Raw genomic sequence first — 24,305 nt, forward strand, 5'->3', positions numbered from 1 at the left:
AGGAAGCATGTTTGAGTGTAGAGTATGTCAGGAGTAGGAGGTGCGCAGTGTTAAGACGTGACTCTCGTCCATAAGACCATTCCTGAACAGATTTTCTTGCATTATTGGTGAAAATACACGAATATCCTCACACACATGCTGGCCCGAGGCTATTAATACCCTGTAATCCGGTCATTGCGGACACATTTCCGTGTAAAGTGCCTTAGTATGGATTGTAATCGCAGCATGACGTAGAGCTTTTTCAAATCCTCAATTTAGTGCGTTAAAGTGGTCAGCTGTTATGCTGGATCACTGCATGTCACTGGTTATGTGGTCCTTATGCCGTTTTGGTACTCCAGACCTTAATATTATGTTTTAGACATGTGGCATTTTATTTCTACTTATGTATTTAAATACTATGAATTATGCATTAACTAATCATTTATAAGGCATGACTGCAATTGGTGAAAAGTGAATGAAAACAGGTTTCAGTGGCATTACGGTTTGACTGGGAAATAATTGGCAGAGTTATATGCTCTTGAACAGTAGTTCATTGTTTGTAAGTTAAACACTGGAAGTAGTAGTAAGTACATGGTTCATTTCTAGTTAATTAAGAGTGTCTTGTACACTAGAACTATATTTAAAGAACTGTGTACGTTATCAAGACTGTTTGGTTACAATGCTGCGTTCAGCAAAAAAAAATCTGTATTTTAAAGTCAAAGAAACAACAACTGCGAACACGTGGCTCATCAAATCGTATTTGAATGTGATGATTATCGCAGTTTCACCGCAACTGTGTCTACAAGGAGTGCCAGGGTTGGTCTGAAAGCTGCTAAATCCTCTGGGATTTTTACTGATGGCAAAGCCCTTGCAGAGAATTAAGAGCAATTATCTCTTGTCTGGTTTGTGGCTTCTTCTTGGCGGGCTGAGCATCAATGTTTTTGTTATGTTTTTTTTTCTTTTCTGATAAAAAAGACTCAAAACAAAGGTGTCTGGACTGCCTTGACTCATATCATATCCTACGTGTACAAAGGAGCAGCCCCTAAAACAAATAACATCACAGAGAAATACACATTCCTACAGGAGTAGATCACCCTGACAATGCCTCTGACAGGTTCATGGGATTCCAGCTATCCCCTCAATTGCTGGTAATGACACCTGGAATAAGCATTTGCAAATGTACTTGTGTACACCGACTTGGAGAAGTACACCAAATTCTTCATTTTAAGAATGAAACCCAAAAACAGTCAAATGTGTAATAGCACAGATTAGCTTTTCAACTTGTATTTTACTTTGATGTTTCATATTGGAATCGTTATAGTGTTCTCCCTAAGGTTTTGTCTTGGGCCCTGATCTGCATTCATACTCTTGTAGGCAGAACAGTGACATGGCAGCCCTTTAAAATGGGTTTACCATTCCTTTCCAGCCCATAAAGCACTAAATATTGCGAGTGCTTGGACAAGGTAGCGAGGCGGCCTGCTTTCAGTGCGGAGGTCCCTGTGCCAGCAGCGTGGAGCAGTGCCACGCATAGAGCTCCCCAGGAATTAGCATACTTATCATGAGCGTATAATCTCCTGTTCTCCTGCTCTTTTATAATATCTCATGTGCCCTTGTGCTTCGTGTCCTCTTCTCCCCCAAACGCTGGCACCGCTGCGCATGTTAATCAAATAAAGGTACAAAGCAAATAAAATTAAGTAATAAAAGATTTAAATAAATAATACCGCATTCCCCCCGGTGCAGCGGTCTGCCAGCTTTTGCAAGCCGTTCCAGAGCGAGAGATCTGCGGGGGCGGAATCTCTTGGACCGCGTCTCGGGGTTAGACGAGTGAAATGGACTCAGAACCGTCGCGGGCAGCCAGGATTGAGAAAGAGGAATGCTGGGGGAACATGTAGTTCGCTGCCTTTTGGACAAGAGTGGACAGAACCCCAGATGAAATAAAATGTGTTCTTCCTCCGTCTGAAATGTATAGAAGAGAGGCATCAGAATGGGCTGTTGTAAGCTCCTCGCTGCAACGTCTTGGTGACTGTGTGCCCTTTGTAACTGTTGATATAAAGCCAACGGCCAGATTACCTACCTCATGTACGTGTTTCTGTTAATATAACAACTGTGCTCCAGGGGACACGATCAGAAAGTGTACCATTTATGAACAGTACCAATCTGCCTCTTAACTCCTTCATGGCTCCTCAAATATACAAATACTGGCTTCTCTTCTCTGTATGTTGGTGACAGTGTAATTCAGAGATGGCAAAGAGAAGAAACATTAACGAGAGCAGTATAAAGGGTGTGAGTCCGTGCTCTTTGTCTCAGACATAAACATACACACACACATACTCACACACATCACTGCACCCACTCACAGCTCACGGTTAAATATATCCACACACACAGACACACACACAGACACAAAATGCACCCAACAAATCTATGCAAACACTCACAGATAAAGACAAACCTATGTATAACACACCTCCCACACATAGACACACCTCCTTCCATTTGCCAGTGGCCTAATATGAGCGTACAACAAAGAAGCTTTCTAATAACAGATTCCCATGTGCTCATGGGTATGGACTTGTCCACTGACCTGCAGCAGCCAACCACATCAGATACGTGATGATTCCATTATCCCCACTTCATCTCGGTGGTGTTTTGGAAACATCTCCAAAGAACTGAATCGACACTTGTAAAAGTAGATTTCGTGTTGTGGATGAACTGACAAGTTTAAGTTTGTCCTTGAGAAATACATTGATACTATTACCATTGACATCTGTAATTAAAGTATTCCTCGCACAACAATAGTGCTTTTTTACTCCGTTTATGAAAGCTTGCCTCGCTACTGAAAAGTTCAGTGTTTGGTTCTGCTGAAGTGTTGCCAATAGAAAATAATTTCCCAGTTAGCCAAGGTAACCATTCATATGTTAGCATTAAAGGTTCCCAGCTAAGATTGTACACTTCTTTGGACAGCTTCTAGTGGAGGTCAGTAATTAAATGGAAAATTTAAATTGAAAAAGCTACTTAAATCAATCCTGGAGTTAGCTCCGGGCTCTGACCTATGACATGTTCTCAACGTCAATTTCAGATTCTATATCCATCCCAGACTGCAGCTCTCTTTCTATTGCTTTAATGAAATTGGACACAAATGGTGCGTTCCTTTGTTTTCGGTGTCAGGGAACATACTAGAAACAATGTAAGGCTGGCTGCTTGGATCTGAGTGACTTAAAAACGCTTGTGGCGTTGATCCTGTGGGATTCTCACATAACATAACCGATGCCGATGCAACACACAAGCACAGACGTTAGGGATACAGTGCATAGATGTTTGTAACAATTGCCACATGTTGCTTAACTCATGCAACCTGCACAAGAGTTATGCCCAAAAAAAAGATTTCTTGGGCATAGCTCCCTTAAGCATACCACTTATGTGACATAACTGGAATCCCAGAACAAAGGCACAAAATGCTAAGCTACAGGCAGTGTTATAGGAAGGGAATATTGCGGTATTAACCTTCGGAATGGGATAATTCTCAGTGAACATGGAATAAGTTGCTTTGAGACTTGCAGTCTGCTGGTGAAGTGTGAAATAATGTTATTCACTGGGATGAGTACGGTCTGCCACCTAGTGTTTGAGAAGCACACTGCAACTTTTTCATGGCTTGCAACTTCGGAGACGGTCGGCACTTTAACTGCGGCACCTTTGGACTGTAATTGTTCCTTGAGCATACAAGAGCTTCGCCCCGGAGCTAAAACTCGTTAAATAGACGAGGTATTTCACCAATGCGCTTGGTTCAGTCTGTGATTTGATCATATGATGAATGGAGATTGTGGACATACTTTGATCACTTACTAAAAATAAATACAAAGTCAAATTTACATTAAGTTTCCCGTTGAGAGATCTCAGTTCTTTGTGTGAAATATTTGACTACAATATAGGTCACTGTACCCTATATCAGATTAAATAACAATAAAGCAGTAATGTTTAATGGCACCTTTTTCATTGCCACGAGTGGCTTTATGGCCTAATTAACCACAATTTACTGTCTGCATAAGATATTGAACACAACCTATATCAGACAGATGTCTGCTTGGGAAGTCAGGAGTTCATGTTGGATCTCGATCTGGCCTTTTACACTTACAGAAAAGAACTAGCACTTAATCCTTATCATTTATCATGCTCCACTGAATCACTCAAAGGGGAAAGATGGGGAGATCTAGAGTGCAGCACCAAAGGGCCCAGGATGTTGAAACAGACCAAAGGGATAGTAATTTATCTGAATATATCTCTTTTTTTTTGTTTCATTTGCAACATGCGTTTGATTTTGAAATGGATATTTGGCCCCTTGGATATTTTAGTCTGCCCAGTGGAGAGCCACAAGGTTAATTGGCGCGTGTGACTTCGTCTTCGGGGGGGGGGGGGGGGCGGGGGCGGGGTGGGAGAGCGTGGGGTCTTCCAGCGCTGGGGAAGCGCAGTTGAGGCGGCAGTCCGGGCCAAAGCTCAGCCCAGCGGTGCGGCTTCGCCTGGTCAGCGGGGGTCCAGCCAGGAGAAATACAGCGAGCAGGCCTGTATCTGCGTCCCTCTGCAGTGATGCAACACCGCCAGATCACTTTCGCCACACGACTAGCTGCGGTTCGCGCTGTGCGACCCATCATCGGCGCGCAGAGCCACGGTCACGGTTCACGGCAGAGGGTTGTATATCAAAATGATTTTACCCATGGCTACTGTAATACCGCCAGTCTGTCATTACCCCATGTTCTGACAGCGGTTCCCATCCGCTCGTAATCACCCCTTGGCTGCTGATTGGTGCACGGACTGGCTGAGGCCCAATCAGATGTGAGTGAGCCCCTGGGCGCTGTCCGCGGAGAGGAAAGGACATGGCGGGAGGCGGTTGCTCAAAGCCGCTCTGGCCCCGGCTCAAGCCCTCCGAGTCCTGGCCCCGGTCCCGCTTTCTGCTGGTTCCGGGACAGGCCTGCTGGTGAAGCGTACGGGGATCTCGCTTTCGTCTGGTGGGGGCTCATGGTTTATGCTGGTGCCTGCTGGTGTCCAGGCATGGACAGGCCCAGGAGGACCAGCCCAGACCTCTAACATCGAGGGCTCTGGCTGTGCGGGGGCCAGATCAGGCTTTTCCTTCCCTGGTTCCCATTTGCTGTCAGAAATTAATCCGCAGATGTTTTTCTGGGGAGGAGGTAGAATATGCTACTTTTTCAGCCATAAAAAATGCATTTCACTCTATGATTTTGATTTTGTTTGATTTTGATTTTTTTGTTGCTTTTATGATGATTATGATGATGATGGTGGTAGTGGTGGAGGACAATGGTGATTTTGATGGTGAGGATAATGGTGTTGGTGGTTGTGAGGATGATGGTGAGGATGATTATGATGGCTGTGAGGATGATGGTGGTGGTGAGGATGATGGTGCTTTTCATGTTGTTTTGACCAAGAATATGGTGTACTCTCACTTTAAGAATTTACATTTCTAAAGACACAATTGCTTTTCTCTAAATATAAAGGAAATGAATTGACAGTTTGGATGGGATGTGACCTCCCCTGAGTATCTGGTATTATGTTGGTGTTCAAATCCACCCAGGGGACCGTTTCAGTGAACTTGTGAGGAGAAAGGACTTACAATGATGCATCATGACAAACTACGACTTGCTTATGTTTTAAATTAGATCTGGTTTCATGTCTACAGACTTTATTTGGATTTCATTTTGGATTCATTTCATTTCAAGTCAAGTCAAGTTACCTTTATTTATAGAGCACATTTAAAAACAAAAAACACCACACATGAATAACAACAAACGGACCAAACGACAACGGCAGTTAGAGTTAAAAGCAAGGCAGTAGAAATGAGTTTAAGTGAGATTTAAAAATATGAATGGTGCGTGCGGATCTGACAGCAAGAGGTAGGCTGTCCCACAGCCTCGGGGCAGGGATGGCGAAGACACGGTTACTCTTCTGCTTTAGCCGAGACCATGGGACAGATAGTAGCAGCTGATTGGAGGATCTGTGTGATCTGGAGATGGAATGGAGACAGAGGAGGTCAGAAATATAGGGAAGGGACAGCCCATTCAGTGCCTTAAAAACAAACAGTAGAACTGTAAAATCAATTCTGTAGCTAACTGGGAGCCGGTGAAGGGATGCTACTATAGGGGAAATATGGTCCCACTTTCTGGTACCAGTCAGAGGTCTGGCAGCAGCGTTCTGGACCAGTTGCAGGCCAGATAACGATGATTTACTGAGGTCTGTGTAGAGGGAGTTACAGTAGTCTAACCTGGATGAGATGAAGGTATGTATGACTATCTCTAGGTTGTGGGCCGAGAGGAGAGGCTTTATTTTTGCAATGTTTCTGAGGTGAAAAAGCTACCTTTAACAACGGAGTTTATTTGCTTGTCAAATTTGAGGGCTGAGTCGAAAATCACCCCAAGGTTTCTGGCATGAGGTTTGATGTATGGGGATGGTGAACTGAGGTTGTGGGAGATACTGTTGATAGAGTCAAGGAGGGCAAATAAAATCACCTCGGTCTTACTTTCATTTAAGTGGAGAAATTTATTTGCCATCCAACATTTGATGTCCTCGAGGCAGTTAAAAAGATTCTGTTTTGAAAAATTGTTGCTAGGTTTTAGAGGGAGATAGAGCTGTATGTCGTCAGCGTAGCAGTGAAAGGCGTGTTATGTTTCTGATAATAGATAATAGAACCAAGGGGGAGCATTTATAAAGAGAAAAGAGTCAGAGCTAAAATGGACCCTTGAGGCACTCCACAGGTGATAGGAGCAGAGGAGGAAGAATATGTGTCCATATTGACAGAGTAAGTTCTGTTTCTGAGGTAGGATTCAAACCACTGTGGACTGTGCCCTCCATGCCAACCCTGTGCTTTAGACGGTCTATTAAGATGGCATGGTCGACTGTATCAAACGCGGTCCAACAGAGTCAGACACGCACAGTCCCCAGAGTCAGCAGCCAACAATAGATTGTTGGACACTTTCAGAAGGGCTGTTTCTCTACTGTTGTGTGCTCTGAGGAGAGGCTGTACTACTGCATCTTTAAAACAGGAAGGAACAATACCTGAAGCTAAGCAGCTGTTAATAATTGCCATAATGCTGGGGCCAGTAATGTCAAAAGCCTCTTTAAGGAGGCGTGTGGGAATGATGTCATGTTTCCTTAAAAGGCACCAGGGAGCTATGAGATGGATTCAGCATTTAAAAAATCAACACCGGGTCCATGTTTGGGGCAATTTTTACAAAGCCAAACATTTTTTTTTATTTGAGAACCAATTAAATTGACATGGCTGATGGTTCATCTAACCCATTGATAGTTTTCAGATGAAAGTTTTGCATTGCTAACAGGCCCTCATGTTTTGCACTGTAGTGACCCTTATTGCACACAGTTTGTGCATGTCAAGTACCTGAAATGAAGATTGTACAGTGAGGTTAAGCCTCCAGATTCTACTTGTGTACGTTACTTAATTATACCTTAATAATGTAGGTTGAATCCTATTATCAGTTTCAAATATTCCATATGCTACCTGCAACATGAGACTGCTGCCCACAAGGAAATGAGTACTACAGTATATAAATTTGATACATTTACAATTGTGAACAAATTCTGTATCATATGTCTGTTCATACAGCCCGCTGGAAATATTGTTGTTGAACAACCTGCATCGGAGTTACTTGAAGTGTATTTTTTTGCTTCAGACTACATATCTCTGAATGCCTTTGTACCAGTCATTATAAAGTCATGACACAGTATCAGAAACGTGTGTATATTTCCATAATATTCTTCAACACGCACAAAGCACTTTCTGGGGTAATCTAAAACATAAAGTGAACCATCCCTTTAAGGTATTTCAGATGTTCAGAATATAGGATGAGGGCCAGTTTTACTGAGCCAGATCTCTGATAATTTTGCCAAGGATGCGAGAGACACTCCTACCCTTTGTAGTAAACACCCTGAGACTCTCTGTCTTTAGTTTTTTTGCATGAGACAAAAACTAAAGTTGATTGGTGCCATTGACTCTTTCCGTGACTGAAAAACTTGGCCAGTTAACATTTTGGCTTCCAGTTCTTTAACCGCTTTCTCAACATATTATTCTTAGTCTGTCTGGCTGCTGCACAACAAACAAACATCAAACATGAGATTTTTATTTGGTTAGGTCTGTTCTCCTGAATTGAACTGCGACATTGAATAGGATTTGCGGTGCATTTTGAAGTGTTGTATTTTTTCCCGTAGTTTGTCGTATTAGATTTTGTGAACTTGCTAGCAACCTCTGAAGTCGTAGGTTTAATTTAAATTTTAAATTCAATTTTGGGAGACACACACTGCTGGCCCACTTAGCCTCACATAGTCAAACGTCAAGTATCACAAACATAAAAATATTGCTTGTGATATTGCAGTCCACTCACCGCAAACTTCTCCCACATATGTTCTGAAGTTTGGGTCGAGTGGACTGAGGTCATATAAATCCCTCTCTGACATGGACGGAGTGAACCATTTTCGCAGTTACAGAACCTTACCACAAGAGGGTGGTATAATCCCATTCGTTGTCAACATGCTCACGTCCAGATAAATTATATTTTGCTTTCAAAAGGAAATTCATGTTTTTTAAAAGCCGATGCTTTATTCCGAAAATATAGATTTTTCAAATGTATCCTGGTTTAAAAAAATAGTGTGTATTTTGAAAAATTAAGCCTTATTTTTACAATAGTTCATCCACACCAATAGGTGGCAGAAAGTCTGCAATAAAATAACAATTTAAACTGTTTCAGCAAGACGTTTGAACCTTTCGGGCCACTGTTGTTGTAGTAGCATCATGGCGTCTGACAGTGATGGTGAAGAAGATTTTGTGACTTATGGAACCCCATTAGAACCTCTCGAAGAAGGTATTGAAACATTCATAACGAATATTATCCCCCTGTTCGTTAAGGTGGTTTTAAAATAACGTGGCAATATAATCCACGTCTCTGAATAATCGCTAACAAGTGGCTAATGCTCATTCCGCAAATTAGTTAGCTATTCTTGCTAGCGATATTTCCATGCTTGTACAGCTAACGTTAAGTTAGTTTGCCAGAATTTGCAGAATCTAAATTCAGCTAGCGTAGCTAACCTGCAATGTCACTCTGCAATTAGTCTCTGAAGTCAACTTTAAATCGATAATCAGGAAGGCATAGGAAGGTACCCAGCAAGGTGGCCTGCGTCACAAGTTAAAATCTTGTTTTCAAGTTACTATTAAGAACACTGAGAGCTGGCTGATCTAGTTAGCTAGATTGTGACCGAATATATAATGTCAGGAAAATGCCACTTTTCACGCTGAGCATGTCAGTCATACTTGCTAACTGTAATTAACTTAGTTTGCCCACTTAACTTGCTGATCGACTTAACTTACAGGTTTATGCTTTGTTAAATAATAATAATTCGACAATGGACAATGTAGACTATTACTTGTGTAAAAAGTGAATGTACGTTTTCTCTGTATGGAGATGAGAAGCTTAGGAAGCCAATCCCGATTCAGGACCAGACCGTCAAGGATGAGAAGGGACGTTTCAAGAGGTTCCATGGAGCCTTCACTGGTGGTTTTTCAGCTGGCTACTTCAACACGGTGGGATCCAAAGAAGGTTTGTATTCGTTTTGCTTTTGACCTGTTCTCCATAATATTTGTTGTAAAATCAGTGATTAGATTAGATTAGATGAAATTGGTGGACGGTGCGTACAAATTTGCGTTGTATCGCTATAGATGGTACCTTTACATTGAAACATCAGATGGATGATACGGACTGTATTCAAACACAGACTTGAGACACACCGTTTTTTGTTGTTTTTTTTGTAGGATGGGCACCGTCAACCTTCGTGTCATCACGGCAACAGAAAGCAGACAAACCGCAAACTTTCAGACCTGAAGATTTCATGGATGATGAGGTAACGTTTTGAGCCTTTATTGAAATGCTTTGGTCAGGGAACTGCATTACATTTTTCTAAACCGAATGAACATCTCAGGGGCAAGGTTCAGTATTCAATTCTCACCAAAAACTAACTGACCATGTTTTGTTTTTTTTAACATGTAGCTAGATCCATTCTTTATTCATTCTTCGTTGTCTTATAACTGATTGATGCTCATTGTAGGATTTTGGAGAACATGGCATTGCGCCCCGTGAAATCACCACCACTGATGACTTTGCGTCCGGGAGGAGGGATCAGATGCGGGACAAGGCCCGTGCCATCACCTCTCTGACAGCACCCATCCCTGGAGACACACTGCTGGAGGACCTCGTTGCCCCAGCCAGGTGCGTGTGAATCGCACAGTCCTGTTCGGATAGCTGTGCCACAGGGCATACCATCACTGTTCACATTCACAAGTCTCAGGGAACAGGTGTGACTGGGTTGTCGCTGAGCAGTATTGTCTGAGTGATGCGTCTCCGAGGAGTAATGTCTGAGTGATGTGTGTATATTGTGTGTGTCAGAGTGATGTGTGTATTATCTGTGTCAGGATCTCAGTGGGGGTTGCGCTGAATGATGTGTATTGGAGGAGTGATTGTGTGTGTGATGTGTGTCGGAGGAGTGATGTGTGTATGATTTGTGTCAGGATCTCAGTGCAGGTTGAGCTGAATGATGTGTATCGGAGGAGTGATGTGTGTATGATGTGTGTCGGAGGAGTGATGTGAGTACGATGTGTCTCGGTGGAGTGATGTGTGTATAATCTGTGTCAGGATCTCTGGGAGTTGGGTGAGTGATGTGTTGGAGGAGTGATGTGTGTATAATCTGTGTCAGGATCTCTGTGGGGGTTGAGCTGAGTGATGTGTTGGAGGAGTGATGTGTGTATATTATGTGTGTCAGAGTGATGTGTGTATTATCCGTGTCAGGATCCGTGGGGGTTGCGCTGAATGATGTGTTTTGGAGGAGTGATTGTGTGTGTGATGTGTGTCGGAGGAGTGATGTGTGTATGATTTGTGTCAGGATCTCAGTGCAGGTTGAGCTGAATGATGTGTATCGGAGGAGTGATGTGTGTATGATGTGTGTCGGAGGAGTGATGTGAGTACGATGTGTCTCGGTGGAGTGATGTGTGTATAATCTGTGTCAGGATCTCTGGGAGTTGGGTGAGTGATGTGTTGGAGGAGTGATGTGTGTATAATCTGTGTCAGGATCTCTGTGGGGGTTGAGCTGAGTGATGTGTTGGAGGAGTGATGTGTGTATATTATGTGTGTCAGAGTGATGTGTGTATTATCCGTGTCAGGATCCGTGGGGGTTGCGCTGAATGATGTGTTTTGGAGGAGTGATTGTGTGTGTGATGTGTGTCGGAGGAGTGATGTGTGTATGATTTGTGTCAGGATCTCAGTGCAGGTTGAGCTGAATGATGTGTATCGGAGGAGTGATGTGTGTATGATGTGTGTCGGAGGAGTGATGTGAGTACGATGTGTCTCGGTGGAGTGATGTGTGTATAATCTGTGTCAGGATCTCTGTGGGAGTTGGGTGAGTGATGTGTTGGAGGAGTGATGTGTGTATAATCTGTGTCAGGATCTCTGTGGGGGTTGAGCTGAGTGATGTGTTGGAGGAGTGATGTGTGTATAATCTGTGTCAGGATCTCTGTGGGGGTTGAGCTGAGTGATGTGTGTCAGGAGGAGTGATGTGTGTATTCTCTGTGTCAGGATCTCTGTGGGGGTTGAGCTGCTGAGGAAGATGGGATGGAAAGAAGGACAGGGCGTGGGGCCTCGTGTGAAGAGGAAAGCTGCCAAGCAGAGGAGCGGTGAGTCCTCTTTTTACAGAAACAGTACCTGTGTTTTAATAGCCTAAATTAATCTGTTCATTAAGTGATAATAATAATTTGTTATTTAGCAGTTGGTTTTATCCAAAGCAATTTACAGTTAATTACACTAAGCAGGGGACAACCTCTCCCACCAAGATTTCCAAAATGTGAAAAATTAAATGTCTTTTTTTGGACTTAAATGGATAGGCAAACACATTTATATGACAACCATGTTGAACTTAATGAATATAAGTGTCTTGAACCACCAACTGTCCGGGTCCCTGTCATTTATCTTAGCCACTAGGCGACAGGCTGCGCTTAAATGAATCATGTAGTTAAATCATTAATTTTTCTTTGTTACCAGGTCTCTCCTCATCTGGTATGTCATTGTCATTTGGCACTCTTTGTTTCTCTCAGATGCTGGGTTAAGAGGTCATGGCTGTGCCCTGCCACCGAACGGATCGGAGGAATCTGAGGTGATCATGACTTCATATGATGCTGTTGTGCAACAGTTTGTGATCAACCCTGTGACTGTTGATTTTCTACAAAAACAAAGCAGTAGTTGTTTTTGAATGTGATCGAAAGGTTTTCAAACATGCAGACGTGTCTGGAACTCGAAACTAGAAAGTTGTGCTTTTATTCTGTAAATATGATGGTGAATGTCGGTGTTGATTGACAGGATGAAGAGGATGAGTACGTCCCTGATGACGTGACGTTCGCTCCGAAAGACGTCACGCCCATCGACTTCACCCCCAAAGACGACCTGCACGGGCTGGGGTACCGCGGCCTCAACCCCCAGCAGGCCCTGATGGGCGCGGCCGGGGCGGGGCACTTCAACCTCTTCACCCTGGACTCTGATAGGGCCAGCAGCCTGCTGGGGGACCGTGGGCCCAAGAACCGGCGGAGGGGCGGGGTGGGAGGCCAGGTCAGTACAGAGCCCTCTGGGGCGGGTTCATATCTCCAGTGTCATCCAGTATGTCATAGGCTCTAATATTGACTGTGTGGTTGTGTGGTATATGCCAGACTGTGAGTTAGAAAGTAAATATCTTCACTTTAGAGATACATTTGCACATTAGTAAAATGTTGTTGAACAATTATGTGTTGTAATCCAGAAACCTTTCAGTCAACGGGGACTGTAACGGTAGTTTTTTCCTGAAGGCGTTTGGTGTAGGCGCGCTGGAGGAGGAAGATGATGATATCTACCACAGAGACGCCCTGTCCAACTATGACAAAGTGCTGGGGGGGGAAGAGCCAGGAGACGGACTGTATGGCTGGACTGCTCCGCAGCAGTACCGTAACAAGAAGAGAGGTACGAGAACACTCACCGACTGGAGATACAGACACCTCTCATCCCAAAAGCCTTGTGTTGGCTCCACTGTAGTTTGTAATTGCATTTTAAGTCACCATGTGCGATTAAAGTGGCATTCACTGTAATGCAAACGTACACGGGCTTCAGTGGGCGCTGGTTGCCCTTTGTAGATGAGGCAGACCCCTGATGCATTACGGTAATTCAGTGGTTTTATGTCTTTCGGAGTTACTCGGAACTCCTGTGATTATTTCTATCCCAGTCGAGATTCCCACTGAATGGGGCCATTGTTTTTATCTCAGTAAGGGAAGAATGAAGGTTTTGTTGAGCTTTATAAGAAGAGACACACTGTACCGCTGGTGTAGTACTTAATCGGAATAGCTCCTTAATTAAAAGGATATCATTTTTTTTGGTTAAACGAGCTGCAAACAAAGGCTTTTTTGTCAGGGTAGATGCCTTTACACATATAAGACATTAATCCTGCTTTATCACATCTGACAGCCTGTCCTTGTGTTCTCCTCGCCCCTTAGCATCCAGTAAAGATGCAGCGTATCTGGGTAAAATACTGGAGGGCTTTACGCTGGCTTCCAAACACAAGGACAATAAAACGGTGGGTTTCTTTTCTACTCCGTCAGGAACAAAGTCTGGCTCATTAATCCCACTTCATAATGCTTGTGAAATGGTTCTGAAGAATCTCACTCAAAGGGAACACCACTGGCATTCTCCAGGCCTGTTTGGGCATGGATGTGCTCAATCCTCAGTATTATTAAATCATTACAGTTAAGAGTTCAGTATACTGCCTGCGGAAACACTGGTCCTGCTTTTAAAATCACGTTTGTATTTGGAATTTCAACACATGTATATTAGCTGAAATCTGGTTCAACAACAAACAATGAACAAACAAATCGCAAACATTTTTATTTCGTCACTTCGTTTTCTCTGCCAATTTATGTTTTTTACCATAATTATTTTAACTTAATTTTGTGTATATTTTGGTTGCAACAGTTCATCGTATTTAATTGAATCTTTCCAAAAAAAAAAAAAAAAAAAAACATTTCAATTTTGGCATAATGAGATCCTGTTCATATCTCCAAAGTGTTGAATGTTTTGAGGGCAGGTATGGACGTTTTTTAATAGAATGTGCATCATCATGAAAGAAAGTCTCTGAAATTATTAATTCAGAATTTTTCTTTTATTCATTCTTATTTTGGTCACTCGCTAAAATAACTGTAGTAGTTGGTAGCTGTAGGCCAAGTGTGTGAATGTACCATTAACTTTGCCATTTCATTACGTATTCTTACTATTAAAATCCATGGCAGAATTTTCCGAATGTTTCCATGGTCCCTAATGTTGTAGGCGTTTGCTCTAAACACCAGACGTGATGAATATTCCAGGTGTTCCCTCCTCCGGAGCTGCCCAGGGACTTCAGGCCCGTGCACTACTTCCGGCCGGTGGTGGACCTGTCCAGTGTGAGCCCCCTGGTGGCCCAGGCCCTGCAGGCCTCGGTGGGGCACATGACCCAGGACTCCCAGCCCCAGGGCCGGCACCAGCTGGATGCCCCGCAGAGGAGAGAGCTGCTGGGAGAGTCGTCTCTGCAAGGTACCCTCCCTCCACCTACCTTAACCTACCTCCATCTGCCCTCCTGCCCTCCTGCCTGTCAGCTGCCCCACCAGGGGGCAGCACTAAACCCCTACCTGCCCTCCTGCCTGTCAGCTGCCCCACCAGGGTGCAGTACCCAACCTCCACCTGCCCTCCTGCCTGTCAGCTGCTTTGCCAGGGTGCAGGTACCAGATCCCAACCTCCTTTCTGCACCGGGGACAGCATTTGAAAGGAAGGGTGTTAAGCTTGTGCTGTGTGTGTGTGTGTGTGTGTGTGTGTGTATGTGCGCGCACGTGAGTGTATGAGTACAAAGCAAACATAAATGTTTAACCAAATAATAAAACTTAATAATAAACCACTTAATTTTGAGCTTCATATTATGTCAAATTAAGTTCTGCTCAATGAGCTTGTCTATGATCGGCAATATCTGGGAAGTCTTGGATGTCTGAGCAAGTGTCGATACTTTGGATAGGCTGTGCATTGGGGAGTCTGTTACTGCATGTTCCTACATACAGTAACCATGGCATCCGGATTATTAATGAGAAATTGGGTCATATTATTTGCTTGCTGCCACAGTGAGAATCCTGTATTGGCGGGCAGTGTTACTGAGTGTAGCAGAAGCGCTGGTTTGTACTCGACCTGCAAGGCAAAACTCCCCCGCCACAGGGAGCAGCTCTGTGCGTCAAGCGCTATCAACGATCATCACTTCACCTGCGTGTGTCTGCGTCTTGCCACCTTCGTGCTTCGGAGTGTGTGTGTGTCTGTGTGTGTCTGTGTTTGTGTGTGTGTGTTTGTCTCTACACCTGTTCCATGGACGTCAGACACACCGCAGAGAGCTGCGTTAATCACAAAGCTCTCAGCCTCCCCAGGTCGGGGCGAAGGTGCTGCTTCCTGCTGGCTTCTCGGCTCAGGATGAGGCAGATAATTTACACCAGCAGCAGCCCTGGCCTGCCCGCCCCCCCCCGGCGCTGTGTGACTCACCAGCTCACCGTGTGCCGGCCGTAATTAGTGTCTAACAGGCCTAATGACTGCTCGTCCCGCTGTTCCTGCTGTTCCTGCACCTCCCACTGCTCCTGGTCCTCCCTCTGCCCCAGCTCCTCCTGCCCCTCCCTCTGCTCCCACTGTACCCGCCCCTCCCTCTGCTCCCGGTCCTCCTGCTGCCCCAGCACCTCCCACTGCTCCTGGTCCTCCCTCTGCCCCAGCTCCTCCCACTGCTCCCGCTCCTCCTCCTGCTCCTCCCCCTGCTGCTCTACCACGCCATTCCCCCACGGCTGCTGATCGGCCCAAGGAGGGACAAACAGCCAAGCTGCGCCTGTCACACTGAGAGCCTGAATATCATCCGTCTTTATCTGGGGAAAACATGAGGAGTGTTAAAGACCCCGACGGGAGGTTATTACTGTAATTTTGTCATTTTAAAGAGGAACGTCGCCCTTATGTGATTTCATTTTATGGGGAAATTTTTTTTTCAAAAATGTTATGAGCTTGAGGACATTCTTGCATTGAGAATTATGATGAGGATTATTTTATCTGAATGCAAAATTGAACCTTTTGCTCTTGGGTAATTTATGGATTAGTCGGTTTAGTGTTCATAAAAAATATTAAGCAGCTGTCGGGTGTGAAGCCACAGCTCTCACCCTGATCTTCCCATCAGAAGTCTTCCAGTATCCCACAGTGCCCTTGGGGGAAGAAGGCAGAAGCCTTGTGAAGATCCATCCCCCTCAATTGAGCTTGTCAAGATCTATTAAACAGCAGCAGGAGGCACGGATCTGATGTCACGGCCACCTTTGAGATAAGGAGCCTGAGGACAGGGCTGAATGCCAGACTGCAAGAGCTCCTTCTCAGAGTTCCCCTGTCTGAGTCCCTTCCCCCGTGGAGTAAACTCAGATCAGCCCTGCTGAGCTCCACAATCTGTCTGTGCTTCCGCTGGTCTCTACCCACACTGCACAGCTTTAATACAACCATAGACTTACAGTTCGCATTTTTAAAGAAATGCAGTATTGTGTGATCCCTATCCTTGCTCCATTATTACCTAAATTAACTTTCAAAAATCACTTGTGCGTGTGTGTGCTTATGATAAAAGTTGGTAATATTTGTTTCTCCTGCTTGGTTATGAGTGTTTGTGGTCTTTCGAGCTCAACTCACTGTGCAGTGGGTGATGTTTCTGTGTTTGTGTTCCTCAGGGCCCAGTTCAGTCTTTGACCTGCTGGACAGTAAGGATAAGGAGCGCCTGGCGGGCCTGCGGAGAGCGACGGAGGACAGGAAGCCGGAGAGCTCGCCTGAAGATCGGCGTGCGGCCATGGTGGCCGCGGGAGTGGCCGCCGCGGGGGCGGCCGCTGCAGCCGCCAGGGCCTCTTCCCAGCATGCCCTGTCCAGCCGGTTCCTGCCCGCCGGGGCTGAGCAGGCCCTGACGGCCTGGAGCAGCCCGACCGCGCACTCCGCCCAGACCTTCAAGCCCTTCGACAAGACCCCTCACAAACAGGCGCGCTACGACATGTACATCAGCAAGCTCAAGCAGGGAGACAAAGGTAGCGCTCAGTTTTTACGTAGACTGCCGTGGGAATTTCATCAACACACACACAAAAAAAAGCCAGTCTAACTACTGTTTTAGTCATGTAATGAGACTTATGTCTTTCTTAAGTAAAAAATGTTAGCTTGTTTTAAGCTTGTTTTTGCTTGATAACCCGTTGGCAAATCTTCATATGAGTAAAATAGTCTCACCTCATTGCAAATTGCCGCTTTTGTTCACCATGGCATTATTAATCACAAACGGACGGTTCTGTGTGGAAGACGCAGAAAAGGTGAAGCGGTCAGTTGTTCTAATGGCCGTCGCTGTGTGCAGACGCGCTGGATGCCAGTCTGGACCCCTCCATGACGGAGTGGGAGCGCGGGCGGGAGCGGGATGAGTTCGTGCGCGCCGCGGTGCTGTACCAGCCCAGCAGCTCCTCGCTGTCCAGCCGCTTCACCCGGGGCAAGCGGGAGGAGGACGGAGACACCGTGGAGGTCCCGCGGGACCAGGAGGTGGGCCCCCGCGCCTCCCTTTGAGGATTTAAGTGTCTGCGAAATATAGATGCAAGTTTGATGGTTTTTATTTTGAGCGTCGGCAATGGGTGTCCTGTACCTGTCCTGTACCTGTAGATTTTATTTAAGTGGCAGAAGTGTCACACAACCTGATTGGTTGAATGAAACAGTGGCAGACGCTCCAGAGCGACGTACGACAAAGTGCATACCCATAACCAGGGCTAAGTGTGCTGAAAGACCCTAGAGGGAAGTACAATTTCAATTGCTACCCGTACAACAAAGATAAGGACCAGGGCCTTATCTGCTTAACTGCTTACCTAGCCAACTAAAAATACCGAAACACCACATAAATCACAAAGACAACAATTAAGGATCACAGGGAGGTTGGGAGGGATGGGGAGAGGTGCTGCTTGAAGAGGTGCGTCTTCAGTTTGCGCTTGAAGGTGGGGAGAGATTGTACAGTTCTGACCTCAACGGGGAGTTCGTTCCAACACCGTGGAGCCAGAACAGACAGTAGTCGTGAGCGTGAGGTGGAGGAGGTGGAGGTGGAGGTTGCCATGTTGAGGACGCTAATTTACTAGTTGGCTGCGTGTTTTTTTATGAATGAAACTCTTTTGTTTACATGGCTAGCTTGCAAAATAGACAGGTTTGAGGAGAAGCTGGTTGCATAGTAACAAAGTCTCTGGACTACACGTGAAAGCAAAACATCATTGGACAAAGTTCGGTCTGTAGACTCTTATCGTACAACATTTTGTCGCCGAAGCCTAGTTCAGCCTCTAGTTTTGGCCCAGCCAATACCAGACAGTGCTGGGTGTAATGATGTAATCGCTTTTCTCCGGCCCTCTCAGGGTGATGTCGACGACAAGCAGGCTGCAGTGAAGATGAAGATGTTTGGCAAACTGACGAGGGACACGTTTGAGTGGCACCCCGACAGACTGCTCTGCAAACGCTTCAACATCCCTGACCCCTACCCCGGGTACACTTAAGAGTATTAAAAATAATCAACAATAATCTATCTCTGAAATTGCACTTTTCGTTATAAAAAAGAAAAATCCTTGAAATGATATACTGCATGCACTTTTCGTTAACGGTCTCATGGTGCTTTTACAGACGAGTATGCACTTAGTGGCTGCCCAGACTGAAGAATGAATCATAGGCTAGAATTAGGGCACCATTTTGTCCAAAAAAAAAAAAAAAAAAAAAAGAAATCTCAAATGTACTGTGAACACAAGAAAAGCCAAGATTTGTGCATTTTCACGTTCCCTACGAGGAGGCGAAGGTCGTTGTGTTGGCACAGACTCGGGATGAGTGTGTTGTGTTCCTGTGGAATTCCCAGGTCAGTGCTGGTGGGAATGCCCAAGATAAAAAGAGACAAGTTCTCCGTGTTCAATTTCCTCACCATGACGGACAGCAGCAGCGGTTCCTGTGGGAAGAACGATGCTCCAAGTCCAACTGTGGCTCCCGCTCAACACGGTATGCCTTGGAGTCCCAGCACCCTGATTCAGACGCTTTCCCTGCCCCTTCCTGCCCGAAACTGCGCTTTCTGGGTCCGTTATTTAACGCTATGGTGTTCTGTGGACCAGCAGCCCTCTTTAAACGGCACTCATCTCCTGAAGTGCGGCTCACAGCATGCTCTTCTCCCACTGCCTGTGAGTCAGGCATCGTGTCTTCAGGACACGGCGTCTGAAAATGAGGTCAGGTTCATCAGAATGGCCTAATTAAATGTGTCACCCGCAGACTGGCTGTCACTGTGTGCCGGCAGCCTGTCTGCCAGGGCCGTTCTGTGCATGGTAATTACAGTTTTCCTCGTTATTATACTGAAAGCCGCTGAAGTATGAGAGTTGCTGTTTAATGGTCACTTAATATGGACAGGCTTTGTGGGTTAATGGGAAAAGGTGTGAATTGATTATAAAGTGTGTCCTTCCTTCCTGTCCTTGTCGCAGCTGGTACGCCCAAACCCGCAGAACCTGGTAAGAGGTCCAGGTGGGACGTGTCAGCCCAGGCCGGCCAGGTGAAGGACCCCCTCAGTGAGTTCCTGAGTGAAGCTCGCGGCCAGTCTGCTTCATCCACACAACCAGAGCCCAGCAGCCAGGAGGCCAGCGACTCTGCCCCGGGCCCTGCTGCAGAGGTACTGACCTACTGACACACACTCTGACCTACTGACACCCAGCACCGGACCTTGCTGCAGAGATACTGACCTACTAACAGTCACTGACCTACTGACACTCAGCTCTGGACCCTGCTGCTGAAGTACTGACCTACTCACACACACTCTGACCTACTGACACCCAGCACCCGGCACTGCTGTTGAGGTACTGACCTACTCGCACCCCGCACCAGACACTTCTGCAGAGGTACTGACCTACTGACACTCACTGACCTACTTGCATGAGGAAGCAATTTCATGAGATTGAATAACAAGCCACGGTTTGCTTCAGGCGTTTAGATAATTGTTTATTGCTTTTGCTGGAGGAGGGCTTGTGATCATTATCTGTCAGTAATCATCCTAATTGTTGGGTAATGTGAATTACCTCAAGTGCAGAAGGGATTTCATTTTTGTGCGTGCTTGGTCATTAGTACACTCTTGGGTTTTCTCCTTTCTTTCATGAAGTCGAAAACGGAGCAGCAGCAGCAGCAGGAGGAGGAGGAGGAGGAAGAGGAGAGCCGGCCGCCCATGGACTTGTTCAAGGCCATCTTCGCCAGCTCATCCGACGAGAAGTCCTCCTCCTCGTCTGAGGGGGAGAGCGAGGACGAGCAGGAGGAAGGTGCCCTGGAGCCTCAGGCCCCGAGCCAGCCCAGCGCGGGCCCCCACCTGGCTCCAGCAGCTCCACCCGCGCCCACCTCCACCCCCGTGACACCCACCACCACCCCAGCCCCAGCCCAGCCAGGTTAGAGTCCCCCCACGCTCCATCGGTCCCGGGCGTACGCCCGCTGTGCTGTTGGGCTGATGGCGCTGGCGAGGTGCTGGGGGACCAGGCCAAAGCTCCCAGTAATCTCCACACCCGCGGGGCTTAGCCTTCACGTTCTCCACTCATGCGGCACACCTATAAAAGTTGCCACATAATGGAGGTGAATGAGTGGGTGCATTACGGTCCGTGGTGTATACACGCTGCTCTGGTTTTCTTCACAGGAGCGAAGGCCCCTCCAGTGTCGAGCGGTCCCTCTGACGCCCCTCCCCAGGGCCGGAGAGAGGAGGAGGAGGAGTTTGGGCCCAGACTGCCGCCTCCATCATATCCCTGTCAGTAAAGTGACGTGTAATGTTGTGTGATGTATTTAACATGACCTCTGCTCGCTTTTTTCCCCCCCAACTCATCCTGTCTTCCCTCTCTTCCAGGGGCAGGGCAGCTCTCCTCAGCGCCCTCATCCAAGGAGGAGAAACACAAGAAGAAATGCAAAGAGAAACACAAGGCCAAGAAGGGGCATAAACACAGGAAGGACAAAAAGGTTTGACACAGTGCAGCTGCTGCGCTCTTAGTCCCACACAGTCAAACCGATGATTCTTACATGCAGTCCATTTATACAGCAGAGTACTGTTTCTAAAGCAATTAAGCAATCCATTTTTTATTATTTTATTATTATGGTATATGTTGAGTGTTTACAACTGTAAAACTGACCAGGGTAACACTGTGATAGCCTTATTCATTGTATTCAGGTATTTAGTTCATATACCTTGGCCAACAGGCGTCTTCATCAAATGCTTTTGGACAGCTTTTTACGATTCTCGTCTCTTGTCGAGAGTCTTTAAGCTTTGTGAGTTGTGAAATGTTGGCTGATGTTGGCTGGTTGGGTCCTCCTCGTGTTGTGTTTATTGGCTCTTTGCCTCACCCTCTTTCAGCACAAGAAGAAACACAAGAAGCGCAAACACAAGGCGAAGCAGCCGCAGCAGAAGAAGGCCAAGACCAAGGCGGAGGTCTCCAGCAGCAGTTCGGACGCGTCGGCGGACAGCGGCAGCCAATCGGACGACGGCTCCGGTGCTTTGTCGACTGCGGAGCTGCTGAAAAGGTCAGAGTTCGCTGGCGGCTCCTGTCGTGCGCGCGCTGGGCGCCAGTGTGCAGTTCTGCTTTTAAATCACTTCACGGGTCACCGTCATAGAGCTGTCCACCTCGACGTGCGGCGTAGGTGTTGCACAGCTGTGACTGTCTGCAAACGGGATAACTGGAAGAGTCACTGACAGGTTTATAACAGCGAAGGACTTATTGGCCTTTCGTGCTGCTTCTGCACCTGTCATGGATGCCTGGGGTACTGTGCTCACTCCCCCTGGCGTCGTTCGGTCTGTGTCTGAACTGTTTATTGACCTGTGATTCTCCCCTTCTTTGGCAGGTTGAAATCTCTCAGTGGGAAGAAAGTGCAGTGAAAACATGTTGAAACGGAGGAAATGTGTCCTCTGTGAGGACACTGGCACTGATGTTACGTGGTCCTTAACATACTGCACACATTGTGTTGCCCTGTTCAGAGCTCTGTACAGATGAATCCTCCGTTCCCTACGACCGCTGCCAGGAACTGCTCAGTAGAGCCACGGGAATAGACGTTCTTTATTTTACAGTTTTCTAAAGACTGTTTTCAGTCATCAGCTATCAAGCTGGTGGAGATTTTGTTTTTAAATAAATGTGAACTTGGCCGTGTGTTTGTAAATATTTGGACTTTTAATTTAGTTTGTTTTGGTTTTGGATTTTTGCTAATGTTTGTATTAAACGTCAAAGTCTTGCCGTTTTAATACCCGATTATTGTATTGTATTATTTCATATCACCCAAAGTGGTGGATGTCAAAATGCACTACGAGAATGTGAGTTTTTTTTATCCAGAACATTCATAATTATAGTCGATATTAAGGACTTTGGAAATTGCTACCTTTTAATGACCTGCTCCGTTAACTGGATGAGGATGGTAAAATCAGGTGCTGTACCTGAACGTGATCTGTCTCCTTCGCTTTGTGTGTGTATAACTATCAGGCAGCAGTGTAGCATGACGGCTAGAGCTGGCCTTGTAACTCTGACATGGTTGGTTTGATCCTCAAATGGGCCACTGCTGTACCCTCGAGTGAGGTATTCAATCTGAATTGCTTCAGTACTTAACTGTATAAATGGATTTCTGTGTAATATGTTATGGATATGTAATTTTCAAATTAAATTCGAAACTCATTTTATCCAGAGGGCAAAATTCTCCCTGTGAAGGCCAATGTGCAAAAAACAAAACAAATCTGTGTTTCATATTTTATTTTTTGGAAGCAGTCAGAAAGTATGCTCAGTTAAAATGTAGAAAGCAGTGTAGTGTCGATTGTCCAATGAATATTTAGTAACCAGAAGGAAACTGTGCGATCCAGGAGCAGCGTTGACCCTTTGGAGGAGCTGAGAAGCAGAGGACCGCATTTTGAGCGCTGCTCTGGGACACTCATTTCTTGGTTTCCAACCAAACATTTTGGCTGTATTTTAAGCATCTTGGGTTATATGAACATCATGCAGTTTTAACACTTGCTTACCATATTTTAAAAGAGTATGCAAATCCCTCAATTGCAAATACATTTGCAATCCAGTTAGCCACTCCATTTTGCCTATCTGCGTATTCATAGTGAAAAGGGTAACTGTAATTGGTATAGAATTGTAAATCTAAAAAGGTTAATCAAACTCACTCACTTGAACATATTTGTACTATATTTTTATGTTGTACTACCATGGTACCCTCAGGGTTTGATTTTCCCCAAAGCAAATGGACATGACGGCTGTCTGTGCATGTGTGTGCGTGTCTTAACATTAAAACTGAAATAATGCAAGCCTTGTGACCGTTTATGAATACACATGTACCATGCAGAACGTTCAGTAGAGTTTTATAAGCAATGGGAGGAAGAAATGTGATATATTTTCATTCAGCGGTTGAAGCTAAACAGATTTGTAGCGCCACCAAAATGAAAGTACATTCAAATGTCTTAACATATTGCTTTGTTGAACAGATGGAATGTGAATTTGAGTGTGATAGTCCTGATGATCGTTTTGAAAGAAGATGGCAGATCATTTTTCACAAACTCCATTGAGGAACTTTTTTTTGGATTTTGTCCCAACCGGCATCTGCTGTCTGAACACTGCCAAGAAGGGAATTGCATTAAAGTGCCCTTTAGATTTGAGCTCTCTCCGTTTCTCATTCCCTCCTTCTCCCCCCATCTCTTCACTTTTCCCTCCATCCTCTAATAAGGCTCAGTGTAAAACTCCCTTGCTGATGTCTCAGAATTGAGATTTAGTTGTCCTACTATGTGCCTCATTATAGATGATCAAAGGCTCTGTCCAAAACTTTTATGCTGTTCTAGTAATGCCATATGTCTCTCCCTGTGTTGAAATGAGTTACTGATATTATAAGGTGGAAATGGTTGAGAGGGGCAAAATCATATTTCGTGCTTCTGGGGGCATTGCAAGAGTGAGGCAATCCCTGATTATCAGACCACTGTGCAGGTCCAAGATGTGGATAGTATAGATTGCTCAAAACTGTATGCTCAAAAATGTTCCTTCTCTGAAGGTACAGTGGGAGCAATAATTATTTGATCCCTTGCTGATTTTGTAAGTTTGCCCACTTACAAAGAATGGAACTGTGTAGAATTTTAATCATAGGTACATTTTAACATTGAGAGACAGAATCACAAAATAATCCACAATAACAACATAATATAAATTTTATAAATGTAATATA

At 45.4% G+C, this 24,305-nt stretch overlaps 1 protein-coding gene across 1 annotated transcript; it reads left to right on the forward strand.

The window, feature by feature from the left end:
* The first annotated feature begins 8,749 nt into the window (after positions 1-8,749).
* On the forward strand, positions 8,750-23,400 carry gpatch1 (G patch domain containing 1). The gene is made up of 20 exons (XM_061221934.1): positions 8,750-8,855; positions 9,453-9,587; positions 9,800-9,888; positions 10,093-10,253; positions 11,613-11,710; positions 12,128-12,186; positions 12,390-12,635; positions 12,869-13,019; positions 13,547-13,626; positions 14,411-14,615; positions 16,796-17,140; positions 17,455-17,633; positions 18,482-18,609; positions 18,970-19,106; positions 19,577-19,761; positions 20,245-20,521; positions 20,764-20,871; positions 20,968-21,077; positions 21,469-21,635; positions 21,954-23,400. Exons 1-20 carry the CDS (start codon positions 8,786-8,788, stop codon positions 21,985-21,987), a joined length of 2,964 nt encoding a protein of 987 aa, XP_061077918.1. The 5' UTR covers positions 8,750-8,785; the 3' UTR covers positions 21,988-23,400.
* Positions 23,401-24,305: the final 905 nt, after the last annotated feature.

This window comes from Conger conger, chromosome 15, assembly GCF_963514075.1.
Source record: "Conger conger chromosome 15, fConCon1.1, whole genome shotgun sequence".
In the NCBI taxonomy this organism is placed as follows: domain Eukaryota; kingdom Metazoa; phylum Chordata; class Actinopteri; order Anguilliformes; family Congridae; genus Conger; species Conger conger.

Excerpts from the sequence above, each read along its gene's own strand:
- gpatch1 (XM_061221934.1), top strand. The coding sequence starts at position 8,786 with ATGGCGTCTGACAGTGATGGTGAAGAAGATTTTGTGACTTATGGAACC. Across the intron at positions 12,636-12,868 it reads GGGGCGGGGTGGGAGGCCAG|GCGTTTGGTGTAGGCGCGCT; the intron begins GTCAGTACAGAG and ends TTTTTCCTGAAG. Across the intron at positions 20,522-20,763 it reads CCCAGCCCCAGCCCAGCCAG|GAGCGAAGGCCCCTCCAGTG; the intron begins GTTAGAGTCCCC and ends TTTTCTTCACAG.